Source organism: Carlito syrichta, unplaced genomic scaffold, assembly GCF_000164805.1.
Source record: "Carlito syrichta isolate Samal-C Ts95f unplaced genomic scaffold, Tarsius_syrichta-2.0.1 Scaffold312205, whole genome shotgun sequence".
Classification (NCBI taxonomy): Eukaryota; Metazoa; Chordata; class Mammalia; order Primates; family Tarsiidae; genus Carlito; species Carlito syrichta.
This window is the reverse complement of record NW_007256301.1, coordinates 429,051-443,959: the sequence shown is the minus strand read 5'-3', so window position 1 is coordinate 443,959 and position 14,909 is coordinate 429,051. Positions and strand designations below refer to the sequence as shown.

Here is a 14,909-nt window from a genome sequence, read left to right as displayed (position 1 = left end):
GGCCGGGAGCGGCCACTGCACTCCAGTCTGGGCGACAGAGTAAGACTCTAACTCAAAAAAATAAATAAATAAAAATAAAATAAATAAATAAAAACCAAAACTATCCTTCAGAACAATAGACGTTTAAACATTTTTTTAAAAAACCTTAAAACTAAACCTCCTGGAACCAGTTTTTTCCTTGTGATTTGCTTCTCTCCTAAAAGTTGAATAAAGAAGAATAACAGTAACTCTGGGCTGGGGGACTTCTGATTAGTAAGGTTCCACCAAATCAAGGTTTACTGGACTTCTTTTCTAGCTTGGCACAAGCAGCTCTCCTAAAGAGTAAGAACAGCCGGGCTCGGTGGCTCAGCCTGTAATCCTGCGCCTTTGGGAGGCTGAGGTGGGTGGATTGCCTGAGCCCGCAGGTTTGAGACCCGCCTGGGCAGCGAGACCTCATCTCTACAATAAATCAAAAAATCAGCTGGGTGTGGTAGCGCATGCCTGTAATTTCAGCTATTTGTAAGGCTGAGGCGGAAGGATTGCCAGAGCCCAGCAGGTCGAGGCTGCGGTGGCCGGGAGCGGCCACGGCACTCCAGTCTGGGCGACAGAGCGAGACTCTAACTAAAAAATAAAAAATAAAAAAGAGTAAGTACAGCTCCTATCACAAAATGGGCATTTTTCAGATCAAAATGAAGCATGCTTAAAACAAGGGTAAGATTTTAGCTGGGCGCGGTGGCTCACGCCTATAATCCCAGCATTTTGGGAGGCTAAGGTGTGAGGATTGCCTGAGCCCATGGGTTTGAGACCAGCCTGGGCATCTTGCTGAGACCTCATCTCTACAATAAATCAAAAAGTTAGTCAGGCATGGTGGCACATGCCTGTAGTTCCAGCTACTTGGAAGACTGAGGTGGAAGGATCATCAGAGCCCATCAGGTTAAGGTTGCAGTGGCCGTGAGCGTGCCACTGCACTGCAGCCTGGGCAACAGAGTGAGACTCCGACTCAAAATAAAACCAAAAAAAAAAAAAAACAAGGGGAAGATTTTTATTGTTAGTGCTTTTGCTGTCTTCAGATGTAAGTTTTTTTGGGGTTTGTTTGTTAGTTTGAAGTCGGGGTCTCACTCTGTCGCCCAGACTAGAGTGCAGTGGCACAATCATGGCTCACCCACAGCCTCAACTTCCTGGGCTCAGATAATCTCCTCAGCAGACAGTAGTATGTACTACCTCCTCTGGCTAATTTTTTTTTTTTGGAGAGACAAGGTCTTGCTATGCTGCCCAGGCTAGTCTCAAACTCCTAGGCTTAAATAATCCTTTCGCCTTGGCCTCCCAAAGTGTTGGGATTATAGGTGTGAGTCACAAAGCTCAGCTGCAAGTTTTTATTTCAGAGGAATTAATTCACCAAGTATTAGCAAGTTAAGGAGATACTGGAAAGAAATGGATGACACCTGCTATAGCAAGCAGCTATTACCAGAAGGCCTCCCAGAAAAAAATATAAAACAATGAGAATGTGTGCTCTCACCAAAGATGTATGCATCCACGAGTCACCCCTCTATCAATCACATCTTTTATACATTTTCTAATTCTGTTTGTCTTTTCTAAAAGTTTCCTGTAATATAACAGGATGTTACCCTGATCTTTCCAATAAAAACAAAGAAAGTTAAGTTTTTAGTTAAGTAGTAGGCAGGGATGGAAATCAGAAGAAAGCTGAGCAGGAACAGATGACCCAAGGGAAGATAAAGTTCCAGAGATTATCTATGTGTCCAGATGCTCTGAGGAAAACAAGCAGCTCAGAGTCTATTAGATGGCAGAAATCCCCAGCGCCACACGCATAATGATGATGTAAAGAGTATTTCTCAAATAAAAGAATCAATCGATCTTTCTGTATCAATTAAACTTGTAAGGGGAAACGCAGGCTCCTTGGGTCTCTGACAGGTGCCAGGACTGGCAAGTGAAACAGCAAATTCACAGTATCAGACCAGCTCCACAGAGGCTCAGCTATGACCACAAGCACAAGGGAGATACGCAAGGCTGCCGGGGGTGGGCTCTCATGCACCCGGCTCCTGAGTCACCTTGTACCAACTGCGGTCGTGTTCCGTGGCAGCACTGTAGTACTGTAGCACTTTAGGGATTGTGCTCTCGTTGATGCCCTGTAGGTTCAGCTGCCACTCCCCAAGTTTCAGGAAGCACCTGAAACAGAGAGACAAGCCCCCACATTACTCCTTCCCCAGAACAACCCTCCTAAGAAGACCATGAATTGTTAGGGGAGCACTGGAGCCTTTCTGATGTTTGTGCTTGTTCTCAAGAGGCAACATGAAGGAACCAGCAGAACTTCCAATCATGTGGAGGAAAGGAGATGGGCTTTCGGGATACATTTTTAAGGCATCATGTTTCCCTCCTGCCCTTTGTCTTTTAATGACAGCATAAGCCAGGCACCTAGAACAGATAGGCTGGACCTATCTACCCGAAATCCAACTTTTATGGGTAACAGTTATTGTGAGTTGCTGTTCTTATTTATTGCTATATGGTTTCTCCCTTACTTTTTCCTTCCCCTCCATTCTTTGCAATAAATTAATAGCTGGCATTTACTGACTGCTATTGTATTCCAGGTACTGCTCTAAATGCTTGACATCATACTCTTTCCATCCTCACACCACTCTATATCACCCTAGGAAACAGGAACTTTTACTCTCTCTTTCATACAATAACTGAGGTACGGAGAGGTTAAGTAACTGAAGTCACACATCAGATTAGCAACATTAGTGTTTGAAAACAAGAAATCAAACTCTAAAGCCAGACACCAGGACAGCACACGGGTGCTCTTGGGCTGCTGAACTCTGGGAAAATAAGTGGCAGAGACTTTGGAGAAGGATGATTTGATGGCTGCCTGGGATCCCTACTGGAAAAGAAGAGAGAGATGTCTGCAACCAGCCACCCAAGAAGCCTTGACCCCCCACGCTGTAGAAGCTGCTGGGATGACAGGGCTGGGATGAGACTGGCCCCAGACCAGGGGGCACCTCACCGGGCCATGAGCTTGTGTAGTTCCTGCTTGTGCTGCTGGTCCTCAGTAGCAATGGCATGCTGGGCCTGTTGCTGCATGGTTTGGACAAAGTGCTGCATGTGCTGGAAAGCATCGATCTGTAACAGGACAAAGGCAGAGAGCCACTTGGCATGTGGCCCAACCCCATGGGAAAGGAACTATTATTCATTTGATAGGCACACATCAATCACTCTCCAAAGAGAACACAGGGTGAAGACCCCAGAGGACAGAGGACCAAGGCATGATGCTGGGAGAGGACTGGGCTTTTCAAGAAGATTCATGATTTATTCAACTTAAATCTCAGCTTTCTTTGCTGACTATAATTACTAGTTTTATAAGGCCTGGGAAAGTTTTATGCCTGGCTACTCTAAATAACCATTCATATGAAGTAATCTGACACAACTGCTTACTTCACATCAATATGTTGCCTTGGGGGAAATTAGGCTTATGAGGAATTGTTTCAGGCTAGTAAAACTTTGGTATTTGCTTAAATACTAGGGTATCTTGGACATGCAGCACAGCAAAAACTATAGATTTAAAAATCAGATAGACCCCTCAGTACCCAAATAAGAACACAGATGGGGTGAAGCCCCTCGTGCCTCCAAGTGGAATAGAGAGAAGACACTAGCAAGGCAGACATCTAGTTGAACAGGATGGGTTTTGAGCAGTTAGACCCATTTACACTATGGGATTTTATACAAAGTGAGCAGAGGGCATTTGAGTTGGGATCAGATAGCTGTGCCAGGAAGAACAGAGACAGAGTCACAGATCTGGGAGTACTATACAAGCCTGCCACACCCAGACACATCAGGATCTTAACAGATAGGTTCCATACCATTTTATTTTATTTGTTTTGAGTCAGAGTCTCACTGTTGCCCAGGCTGGAGTGCAGTGGCACGTTCATGGTCACTGTAGCCTCTACACTCCAGTCTTGACCCACTGGGCTCAGGCGATCTTTCTGCCTCAGCCTTTCAAGTTGCTGGAACTACAGGCGTGCGCTACCATGCCCAGCTAATTTTTTGACTTATTGTAGAGACGAGGTCTTGCCAAGTTGCCCAGGCCGGTTTCGAACCCCTGGGCTCAGGCAATCCTCTTGCCTTGGCCTCCCAAAATGCTGGGATTACAGGCACTGTGAGCCACTGCGCTTGGCTAAGGCTATGTGTTCTTTGCTGCAGAGTAAGAGGGGAAAAAAATCAGGACTTTAAATAAATAACAAGTCTGATTGTGGTAAATCATGTAACAGGGGTTTTTGTTTTTGTTTCAAACAGAAACATGTCAGTGATAATAACCTTGAAGGAAAATGAAATTCCCTGGTTTGGGGGCCAGGACCAACCTCAGATACTTTTCAATATAAGGAATTAATTGGTATCAAGAGATATGGCTTAACCTAGAGCCAGAATGATGTGATAAAGAATTGATCTGGCCGCTAATCCAAGCAGGGGGACAAGGCAGACACACAGATGTTCCAACAGTTAACAAGACACCAGTCTCCCTCAGACATTTGCCTTCGCCACCAGCTTTGAAAAATGAACTATATTAGCATCCCACATGTGGGAAGTGATCGATGTTCTTTTAGTTTTTCTTTCTAGGAGAACTACATTGACAAGACTTACATCTGATTAAAAGAATTGGGGAAAAAATAATCAGTGCAAAAAATAATCAATCACTAAAAAGGTGACTGATGACTCAGTGTGATTAAGTGTGTACATCAAGCAGGCAGGAACTAAACTAGAAACTTTGATGAAAGGTGCTTTTCAGAACCCATAAACTATGTGGTGTCAACAATCCAGACCTAGAGTTTAAACTCTCTGGTGGACTTAATAGGAGTTGAACAAAAAATAAATTGCCAAAGCTGGGGAACTGGGTATTAATTTGGATTGGAAGCACAATATTACATTTATCCAGGATAGAGGAATCTAATATCTTTCTACTTTATACTATGAACCAACTTATTTTCAAGGAATTGAAAATGTTCTATTTAAAACTTGTTTTCTCCATCCACAGGAAATGAAGAGGGGCCAAGTGATTTTTCCTCTTTTACAAATGAAGGACCAGTCACTTGGATGAAGGGGCTTCTCTCAGGCCTACAGTATTTTAGGTAGGTAAAGTATTCTGGTTTGACGGGTGGTTTGTAAGAACGGTGTCCTTGGCTCAGTAAAATTTCACAGAAGGATCAGCCTGTCTCTGCATTCTGTGAAGTGTTTCACCTAGGAAAACATTACACACGCACCTATTATACATATATACATACCTATCGAACATTCTACAGATACCTACTGCCTTCTGGCATAACAGGGGCTGGTCTACCCTTCCCCAAATACTCTCATTTACCTCAAGCAAGGCAGAGTACAATCCTTGTTTACAGTGGAAGAGAGTGAAGCAGACAGAATGTTTCCTTCAGCTGCACAATTATTAAGCAGTTTTCTTTGGATAGCTTCTCAACTATGAAGACCAGACACTCTAGCTCTGGGCTTGAAGTTGAAGTACCTTAAATAGGTTCCTAATTTTAATTCCACTAGAATTTGGGTGGCTAGGAAAAGGCCATACTCCATAGAGAAGTTGGGTTGTAGTCATATGTTGAAAGAAGTCACACCCTCGGTTGAGATTTTACCAAAAGGCTCCTTCGGCAAGACATTTAAAGACTTGGAGGCTATACATAGGAAGGAAACCAGACTATACCCAGATCCAGCACCTTCTGTATTTCTCATTTGCCTGGAGGAGGTCAGGCTTTGAATCAGAATGCTCTGGCCTAAGAGGCACACAGAGACTGAAAAACAAAAAACAAAAAACAAAACAACAAAAACCAGAATCCCAAAGCAGAGCATTTGAAGAAGGAAACGTGGGTTCCTGGTATCACTATAAATCCTAGTCAAAGACCAGGTACCTAAGTACAGGGCTGTTGATCTGACTCTGGGTGGCATTCACAGTCATGAGTTAGCCATCTAGTCATCCATTTCTTTCTTTCTTCTTTTTTTAAATTTAGGGTAGAGATGAAGTCTCACCAATTTGCCTAGGCTGGTCTTGAACCCCTGGGGTTACAGGCTTGAGCCACTGCGCCCAGTCCAATAGGTCCACTTCAAGATGCAGTCCCTAGATCTCCCAAGCACGCCTTCAGCAGAGATCAATATTTATTCTCTCAGATCATCCCACACCACAGCAGTGGCTCCAGCAGCTGAATTCTATTCCTATCTCATTTCAGGCACCACTGTGGGGACCATAATAGGGAGGGAAGGCTGGCTGAGGCTCCTCCTCCTTTTGGTAAGGAGGACAAGGGAGCCAAAGCAGGTGTAGACTGTGCCTCCAGGGCTGACTGTTGAGCACCACCATCATCCAGGAAGATGGTTTGGAAAAAAACCCAAACCAGGAGCACATCTATTTCCCAAGGGCTTGTCTGTCACTAAAATAAGAAAAATTCTACGCTGCCTTTGAGATGACCTTCCCTCCTGGTTTCAGCATTACACCCTGCATGTTATTGCTTCTAAATCCAAATTGATGACAGGAAAGGAGACTAGAAGTCTGAAAAAACCAAACTGGTCTTGTTAAAGTTGTCATCTGCGTTTTCACGAAGATGTTATTTTTGTCCTGAACAGACGATCTTCTCTTAGGGGGCAAAAACTGCCTTTCCTATGTCCCAGCACTTTGTGGATACCAAGAAATGAAACTGTGAGTACACTCCCTGATCTGATCAAGGGCATACATGCATGTCCTCCACCATGATTCACTTTGTGGAATCAGGCCAAACAGCTTCATAACAGGAAGAAACTCCCTGACGCTGTGGGAGGTGGTTGAACATTGTTTGCTTTCTGGCCTTTAAGGGGGCAGTGAGAAGCAGTGTGGGGGAGCATTCTGGAGAAGGTGATCTGTTGCTGGGGGATTCAGACACGGACCTTGCGGGCGCTCTTCCACATGTTTTTCATGTAGGCATAGGTCACCTGGGGGTGAACTGTTGGCAGAGGATGGTCAAGTTGCCGAGACGGATCAACTCCCAGGAGCAACACTAAGGTTTTATGAGCAAGAGCCTTAAAAACAAGAGAGGCTGGGTTATAGACAAAACTGGACGGCCCAGGAGCACCATGCCCTGCCCACGTGGGGGCCACTCACCAGCCTGCCGCTCTTGCCACAGAGGCTTGCGTACTTGAGCCAGGTTCTCATGTCCTCATGAGGGTTGACCACAAGGGACCGCACCATAAGGATTTTCTGCCAGTCCTCTACGATACGCTGGCAGCCCTGGAACATTCAGAAATGAAGGTTAGATCTGTCCTCTGCAAGCAACAGCAAGCAACAGCAAAATCTACTCAACACAGGAGATACAGTGATAGAATCTCACCTTTCTCAGGTTAAGGGCATTTAAGGGCAAGAAACACCTCTGAGGAATTCTCAGCAACTCCAGAGGCAGGAAAGTATGGGGCCTGGAGTTTGAATCTTGCCTCCACCACTCACTATCTATGTGACTTGGGCAAGGCACTTAACCGCTCCTCGACTGATCTGCAAAGCGGAATAAAAATAGTACCAACTTCACAGGGCTCTGGTGAGACAGACTCTCACTCTTTTTTTTTTTTTTTTTTTGAGTTGGAGTCTCACTCTGTCGCTCAGACTGGAGTGCAGTGGCACGCTCCCGGCTACCGCAGCCTTGACCTCCTGGGCTCTGGCGATCCTTCCGCCTCAGCCTTCCAAGTAGCTGGAACTACAGGCGTGCACTACCATGCCTGGCTAATTTTTCATTTATTGTAGAGACAGAGTCTCGCCAAGTTGCCCGGGCGGGTCTTGAACCCGTGGGCTCAGGCAATCCACTTGCCTTGGCCTCCCAAAGTGCTGGGATTACAGGCTGAGCCACCGAGCCCGGGCAGCTCTCACTCTGTTGATCAGGCTGGAGTGCTCAACTCACTGCAGCCTCCAACTCCTGGCCTCAAGCAATCCTCCTGTCTCGGCCTCCCAAAGTGCTGGGATATAGGTGTGAGCTACTGTGCCCAGCCTTAGCTAATTTTATATCTAACAGCCGGGCTCGGTGACTCAGAGTGTAATCCCAGCACTTTGAGAGGCTGAGGCAAGTGGATTGCCTGAGCCCATGGGTTTGAGACCAGCCCAGGTAACTTGGTGAGACCTTGTCTCTACAATAAATCAAAAAAATTAGTCAGATGTAATAGCGTGCACCTGTAGTTCCGGCTACTTGGGAGACTGAGGTGGAAGGATTGCCAGAGTCCAGTAGGTCGACGCTGGGGTGGCTGTGAATGTGCCACGGCTCTCTAGCCTGGGCGATGGAGTGAGACTCCAACTCAAAAAAAAAAAAAAAGTTTTATATCTAACAACTGTAACTTCTTTTTCACCCTCGCTGGTAAGAAGTCAGATTCAGGAGGGGAGATGGGTTCCTGAGATTTATTACTTTATGGGTGAATTCTAAGAACCCATGGAACTGTACTCCATGGAGATAAACTTAAAAGTCTAGCAAATGATCTCAGGCTTCTGGCCATACTAGGATGCGTTCTGAGCCTGAGTGGAGAACCCACGGCAAGAAAAGACCCAGTGTAGGTAAGGCTGATCTCTCAAATTGCCCTGCAGGAGATACTTATTGGGGATTTTAATGTAAATGACTTGACCACAACATGGTAGCTCTCTAGCCCCAGCAGTTCATCTGACAGCAAGCTATCCATAACAGCCAAATTTCCATCACAAACGGAATGCTTTATTTTCATGACTTGGGCCATATTTTCCATCCCATGAAGTATGACAACAATGATTTGAAAAATTAGAAAAACAGAAAAAAGTACATTGAGTGGTTGTTTTGGTACCTCTCACCAATGGCTAGTTTCTCCCAGATGCTAAAATGATTTGATCTGTAAGCCAAAAGGCATCTTGGTGTCTCAAGATAGGAAAGTCACAAAGGTTTAAGGTGATGACAGTGCCCTGGACCCACTAAAGTCAGACTCATTCAATGCATCCCCCTTCCAAGTTTATATCTGGATCAAGTCCCACTTGTCAGAATGTTGGAAGATTCGCTAGAGCTTTGATATAGAAATTCTTCACCCTATTACAAGCACTTCAAAAAACTGGGATAAGTACAAGTCAAGTGAGAAATGCCTGATTTGTGGAATTCTTTCTGGTGCCCAGGAGACAGTTTCCATCAAAACATTCACTGAACATTTCAAGATTACTAATAAAACATGTAAAAGAACTGTATGTGCTCATTTTAGAGCCCTAAACGACTGTACTCACAGATGTTCCTTTGCCCACTGCTCTTTCCTGTCCAGGGGAATGTGCTCTGACTTCCCAGGCAGGAATGCAGCTTGGAGTCAAAAGGTTTTGTCACATCCTACTGAAAACCTGGAAGCACAAACCTCGACTAGTCTGGAGCAAGAATTTGGAATCAGGTGTGGATCTGGCCAAGAAGAAATGGCTTATAATTGAGATAGTCGATTATGACAAGCAGGGAGACAAATGGTTTCTGGAGTGGTAAAGGCCTTCTCTCTCCCTCTCTCTCTCTCTCTCTTTTTTTTTTTTTTTGGTGATGATCTTCCCATCCTACCTACTCAAGGAATGGGAGAACTGGCCACCCTCTTCGGAACACTTAGGACTGCTGACTCCCAGATCTGGAATTGTCAGCTCCTTATGCTAAAATATTCAGAATGTGACAATGAAACACTGGCGGAGGACTTGGAAAAGTTTCCCTACAAGGAGAAACTGAAGTGGAAAAAAGTCTGAATAGAGACGATAGGATGACTCTGATCTAAGGAACTACAGCAGGAGTTGGCGAATGAGAACATAAGGCAATCCCATTTAAAAAGAGGGATGCAGTTGGTCAGTAAGTGTAGTTAGAGCAGTGGTTCTTAGTTTTGGCTTTTGGAATCATCTGGGGAACCTGAAAATTTACTGATCTGTCTTCATTAGTATATTAGGAAAAAAAAAAAAGACACCGATCCTGAGTCTACCCCCAGAAATTTTGATTTAAGTGGCCTGGGCTTCAGGATTTAAATGCTCTCCACATGATTCTACTGTACCGCTAAGGCTGAGAACCACATATTTGGAGGTTATGATTCCCAACTGCCTGATCACAAGTAGCACTTATTATTATTATTATTATTATTTTGAGTTGGAGTCTTATTCTGTCGCCTAGGCTGGAATGCAGTGGCATGCTCACGGCCATCGCAGCCTTGACCTGCTGAGCTCAGGTGATCCTTCCGCCTCAGCCTTCCAAGTAGCTGGAACTACAGGCACACGCCACCATGCCTGACTAATTATTTAAAAATTTATTGTAGAGACAAGGTCTCACCAAGTTGCCCAGGCTGGTCTCAAACCCGTGGGCTCAGGTAATCCTCTCACCTCAGCCTCCCAAAGTGCTGGGATTATAGGTGTTAGCCACCACGCCTGACCCATAAGTAGCGCTTATTAAAGACATTTTCTTTTATTCCTAAAGAAGAGTAAGGAGAGTTTGGAAAATTGGTCATTTTCTCACAGTTAAAACCTTGAAGAGCCTTTGTGTTCTGCATTTTTGAAAGTTGAGTATCACATAGAGGAGCAGGAAAAGCATGTTGGGTAAGAGTGTGAGGGACAGAATATGACAGGGATTAGGAAATGGATGGAAAGAGTGACTAAGACTCAAGAAAGACAAGATGCAACACTGAAAGAACTTGTAACAGAAATTATGGCAATAAAAAATTTCATCCAGGAAATAAATAACAAGATGACAAGCATGGAAAGTAGAATTAATCTAGCTAAAGAAAGAATCTCAGACCTTGAAGACCAGAACATGGAATTAACCCAATCTGTAAAAAACATAGAAAGAAGACTCAGAATGAAAGAACAAAGCCTATATAAGAGATGTGCAATTACATCAAGAGGCTGAACCTATGCCTGATTGGTATACCATAAGAAGAAAGGGAAATGGAGAACAACTTGGAGCAAATATTCCAGGAGGTAATCCAAGAAAACTTTCTCCATCTCACCAAGATGTGACCAGCCAAGCACAACTCACAGATACAGAGATACAGAGAACCCCCACAAGACATCAAATGAGAAGACCAACCCCTAGACATATAGTAATTTGCCTACATAAAGTAGGCACAACAGAAAAAATTCTCAAGGCAGCAAGAGAGAAATGTCAGACTACCTACTGGGGAAAACCAATCAGAACAGTAGCAGACCTATCAGCAGAAACACTACAAGAAAGAAGGGACTAGAGTCCTATATTCAAAGTCCTCAAAGATAAACAATTTCAACCAAGAATTTCCTACTCAGCCAAGCTCAGCTTCGTCAGTGATGGAGAATTAATATTCTTCCCAGACGTCCAATTCCTAAGAGATTATGCAGCTTCCAGACCAGCTCTACAGGAGACACTTAAAAAGGTATTAAGCACAGAAGAAAGAAAAAAAAATGACCATACTTTCCAACAGAACAGCAGAGAACAAAATCAACAGAGAATACAGTGCAACAAGAAACTTGAAAACACACACATACATCCACCACAAAGCCAAAAGAAAAGTTTTACAAGAACCTCATGACAGGGATAAACAACACATTTCAACAATCAGCCTGAATGTGAATGGACTAAATGCACCACTGAAAAGACACAGAACGGCAAACTGTATAAGAAACCATGACCCAATTATTTGCTGCATCCAGGAAACTCACCTCAACACAAGGAACGCACACAGACTCAAAGTTAAAGGATGGAAAACAAATTTCCAGGCAAATGGATCACAAAAGAAGGTAGGAGTCATGATCTTAATATCAGACAAAACAACCTTTAAGCTATCAAAAATTTTAAAAAATGCAAAAGGACACTACATAATGATAAAAGGTTCAATCCCTCAACAAGAAATATCCATCCTAAACATATATGCACCCAACACAGGAGCACCAGCATTTATAAAGCAACTACTAAGTAAACTAAAAGAAGATATTGACTCTCACACTATTATAGCAGGGTGCTTGAATACCCCACTAACAGCCCTAGGTAGCTCATCGAGGTGAAAAATCAACAAAGAGATTCAGAAACTAAACTCGACACTTGACCAAATGGACTTAATAGATACCTACAGATTATTCCACCCAACAACCACAGAATATACATTCTACTCATCACCACATGGAACATACTCCAAGATTGGTCACATCTTTGGCTATAAATCAAGCATAAACAAATTTCATAAGGTTGAAATCTTGCCATGCACATTCTCAGACCCCAGTGGAATAAAAATAAATATCAACACCAACAACATTTCCCCAAAGCCCAAAAAGACATAGACACTAAACTCCATGATGCCAAACAACTACTGGGTCAACACAGAAATCAAAGCAGAAATTAAAAGATTCCTGGAAGCAAATGAAAATGAAGAAACATTTTACCAAAATCTCTGGGATGCCATGAAAGTAGTTCTAAGAGGGGAATTTATATCTCTATGAGCACACTTTAAGAAAATGGAAGCCGGGCTCGGTGGCTCAGCCTGTAATCCCACGCCTTAGGAGGCTGAGGTGAGTGGACTGCCTGAGTTCGAGACCCACCTGGGCAACTTAGCGAGACCTCATCTCTACAATTGATCAAAAAATGAGCCAGGTGTGGTAGCGCGTGTCTGTAGTTCCAGCTACTTGGAAGGCTGAGGCGGAAGGATCGCTGGAGCCCAGCAGGTTGAGGCTGCGGTGGCCGGGAGCGGCCACTGCACTCCAGTCTGGGCGACAGAGTGAGACTCCAACTCAAAAAAAAAAAAAAAAAGAAAAGAAAATGGAAAGATAACAAGTTGAGAGCCTAACAAATCACCTGAGGGACCTGGAAAGAGAAGACCACCAAAACCGAAACTTTAGCAGAAGAATCCAAATCACCAAACTAAGAGTTCAAATACGGGACACAGAAGACAAAAATATCACAGAAAACATCAACAAAACAAAAAGCTGGTTCTCTGAAAGATTTAACAAGATTGATGGACCCCTAGCCAGAATGACTAAGAAAAAGAGAGAAACAGTTGAAATAAACACAATCAGAAATACAAAAGATCAAACTACAACTGACCCCAAAGAAATACAAAAGATTATCAGAGATTATTATGTACACCTATATGGAAACAAACTTGATAACCTAAATGAAATGGAGGACTTTTTGACATCACACAACCTCTCCAGGTTAAAACAAGAAGACACTGAGACACTAAATAGTCCAATACCAACCCACAAAATTGACTCTGTCATACGAAAACTACCTCCAAAAAAAGAGCCCTGGACCAGATGGCTTTCCAGCAGAATTCTACAAAATGTACAAGGAGGAGCTGATATCAATCCAATTGAAAGTATTCCAGGTAATTGAGAAAGATAGAATTCTCCCCAAATCATTTTACGAAGCTAACATCACACTGATACCCAAACCAGGTAAAGATCCAACAAAAAAAGAGAACTACAGGCCAATATCCCTTATGAACAGAGATGCAAAAATCCTCAAGAAGAGTCCAGCAAATTGGATCCAAAAACACATCTCAAAAATCATCCCTCATAACCAAGTGGGCTTCATCCCCAGGATGCAGGGCTGGTTCAACATTCTCAAGACCATAAATGTAATTAAATACATCAATAGATGTAAAAACAAGAACCACATGATTATATCATTAGATGCAGAAAAAGCTTTTGATAAAATCCAGCATCCATTCTTGATAAAAACCCTCAAACACATAAGTATAGAGGAACATACCTCAAAATAATAGGTGTCTTTTATGATAAACCTACAGCTAACATATTGCTAAATGGACAGAGACTGGAAACATTTCCCCTGAAAACTAGAACAAGACAAGGCTGCCCACTCTCACCCCTCTTGTTCAACATTGTGTTGGAAGTCCTAGCTAGGGCAATTTAGACAAGAGAAGGAAATCAGGGGTATCCAAATAGGAAAAGAGAAAGTCAAGTTATTCCTCTTTGCTGATGATATGATCCTGTACCTTGAAAATCCAAGAGAATCTGTCAAAAACCTGCTTGCACTGATAAAAGACTTTGGCAAAGTCTCAGCCTACAAAGTAAATGTGCAAAAGACAGTTGCATTCCTATACACCAACAATAAGCAGGTGGAGACCCAAATAAAAAGCACAATCCCATTCACAATAACCACACATAAAAAGAAATACCTCAGCATCTTCCTAACAAGAGAAGTGAAAGACCTTTACAATGAGAACTATAAAACACTGGTCAAAGATATCTAAGAAGACACAAACAAATAGAAAAACATTCCATGCTCATGGATAGAGAGACTCAACGTTGTTAAAATGTCCATCCTACCAAAGGCAATCTACAGATTCAACGCAATACCCATTTAGCTACCAATATTATTCTTCTCAGACCTGGAAATGACAATATAGAAATTCATATGAGCCGGGCTCAGTGGCTCAGCCTATAATCCCGTGCTTTGGGAGGCTGAGGTGAGTGGACTGCCTGAGTCCGCGGGTTCGAGACCTGCCTGGGCAACTTGGTGAGACCTCATCTCCACAATAAATCAAAAAATTAGCTGGGCGTGGTAGCGCGTGCCTGTAGTTCCAGCTACTTGGAAGGCTGAGGCGGAAGGATCGCTGTAGCCCAGCAGGTCGAGGCTGCGGTGGCCGGGAGCGTGCTGCACGCCAGTCTGGGCGACAGAGTGAGACTCCAACTCAAAAAAAAAAAAAAGAAATTCATATGGAAACATAAATGATCACGAATAGTCAAAACAATCCTTAGCAAAAGAAACAAAGCAAGCCGGGCTCGGTGGCTCATCCTGTAATCCCGCGCCTTTGGGAGGCTGAGATGAGTGGATTGCCTGAGCCCGCGGGTTCGAGACCCGCCTGGGCAGGGAGACCTCATCTCTACAATAAATCAAAAAATTACCCGGGCGTGGTAGCGCATGCCTGTAATTCCGGCTACTTGGAAGGCTGAGGCGGAAGGATTGCTGGAGCCTAGG

General features: G+C 43.6%; 1 protein-coding gene across 1 annotated transcript in view; it reads right to left on the bottom strand.

Moving 5' to 3' along the window:
• Window positions 1–14,909, bottom strand: part of MTOR (mechanistic target of rapamycin) — a 150,591-nt gene that overhangs the window by 28,963 nt on the left and 106,719 nt on the right. Inside the window, exons 35-38 of the mRNA XM_008069778.2 lie at window positions 7,115–7,240; window positions 6,901–7,032; window positions 2,996–3,111; window positions 2,046–2,163 (exon numbers count right to left, since the gene is read on the bottom strand). Coding sequence (XP_008067969.1) covers window positions 2,046–2,163; window positions 2,996–3,111; window positions 6,901–7,032; window positions 7,115–7,240 — 492 coding nt within the window. The remainder of the gene's footprint in view (window positions 1–2,045; window positions 2,164–2,995; window positions 3,112–6,900; window positions 7,033–7,114; window positions 7,241–14,909) is intronic.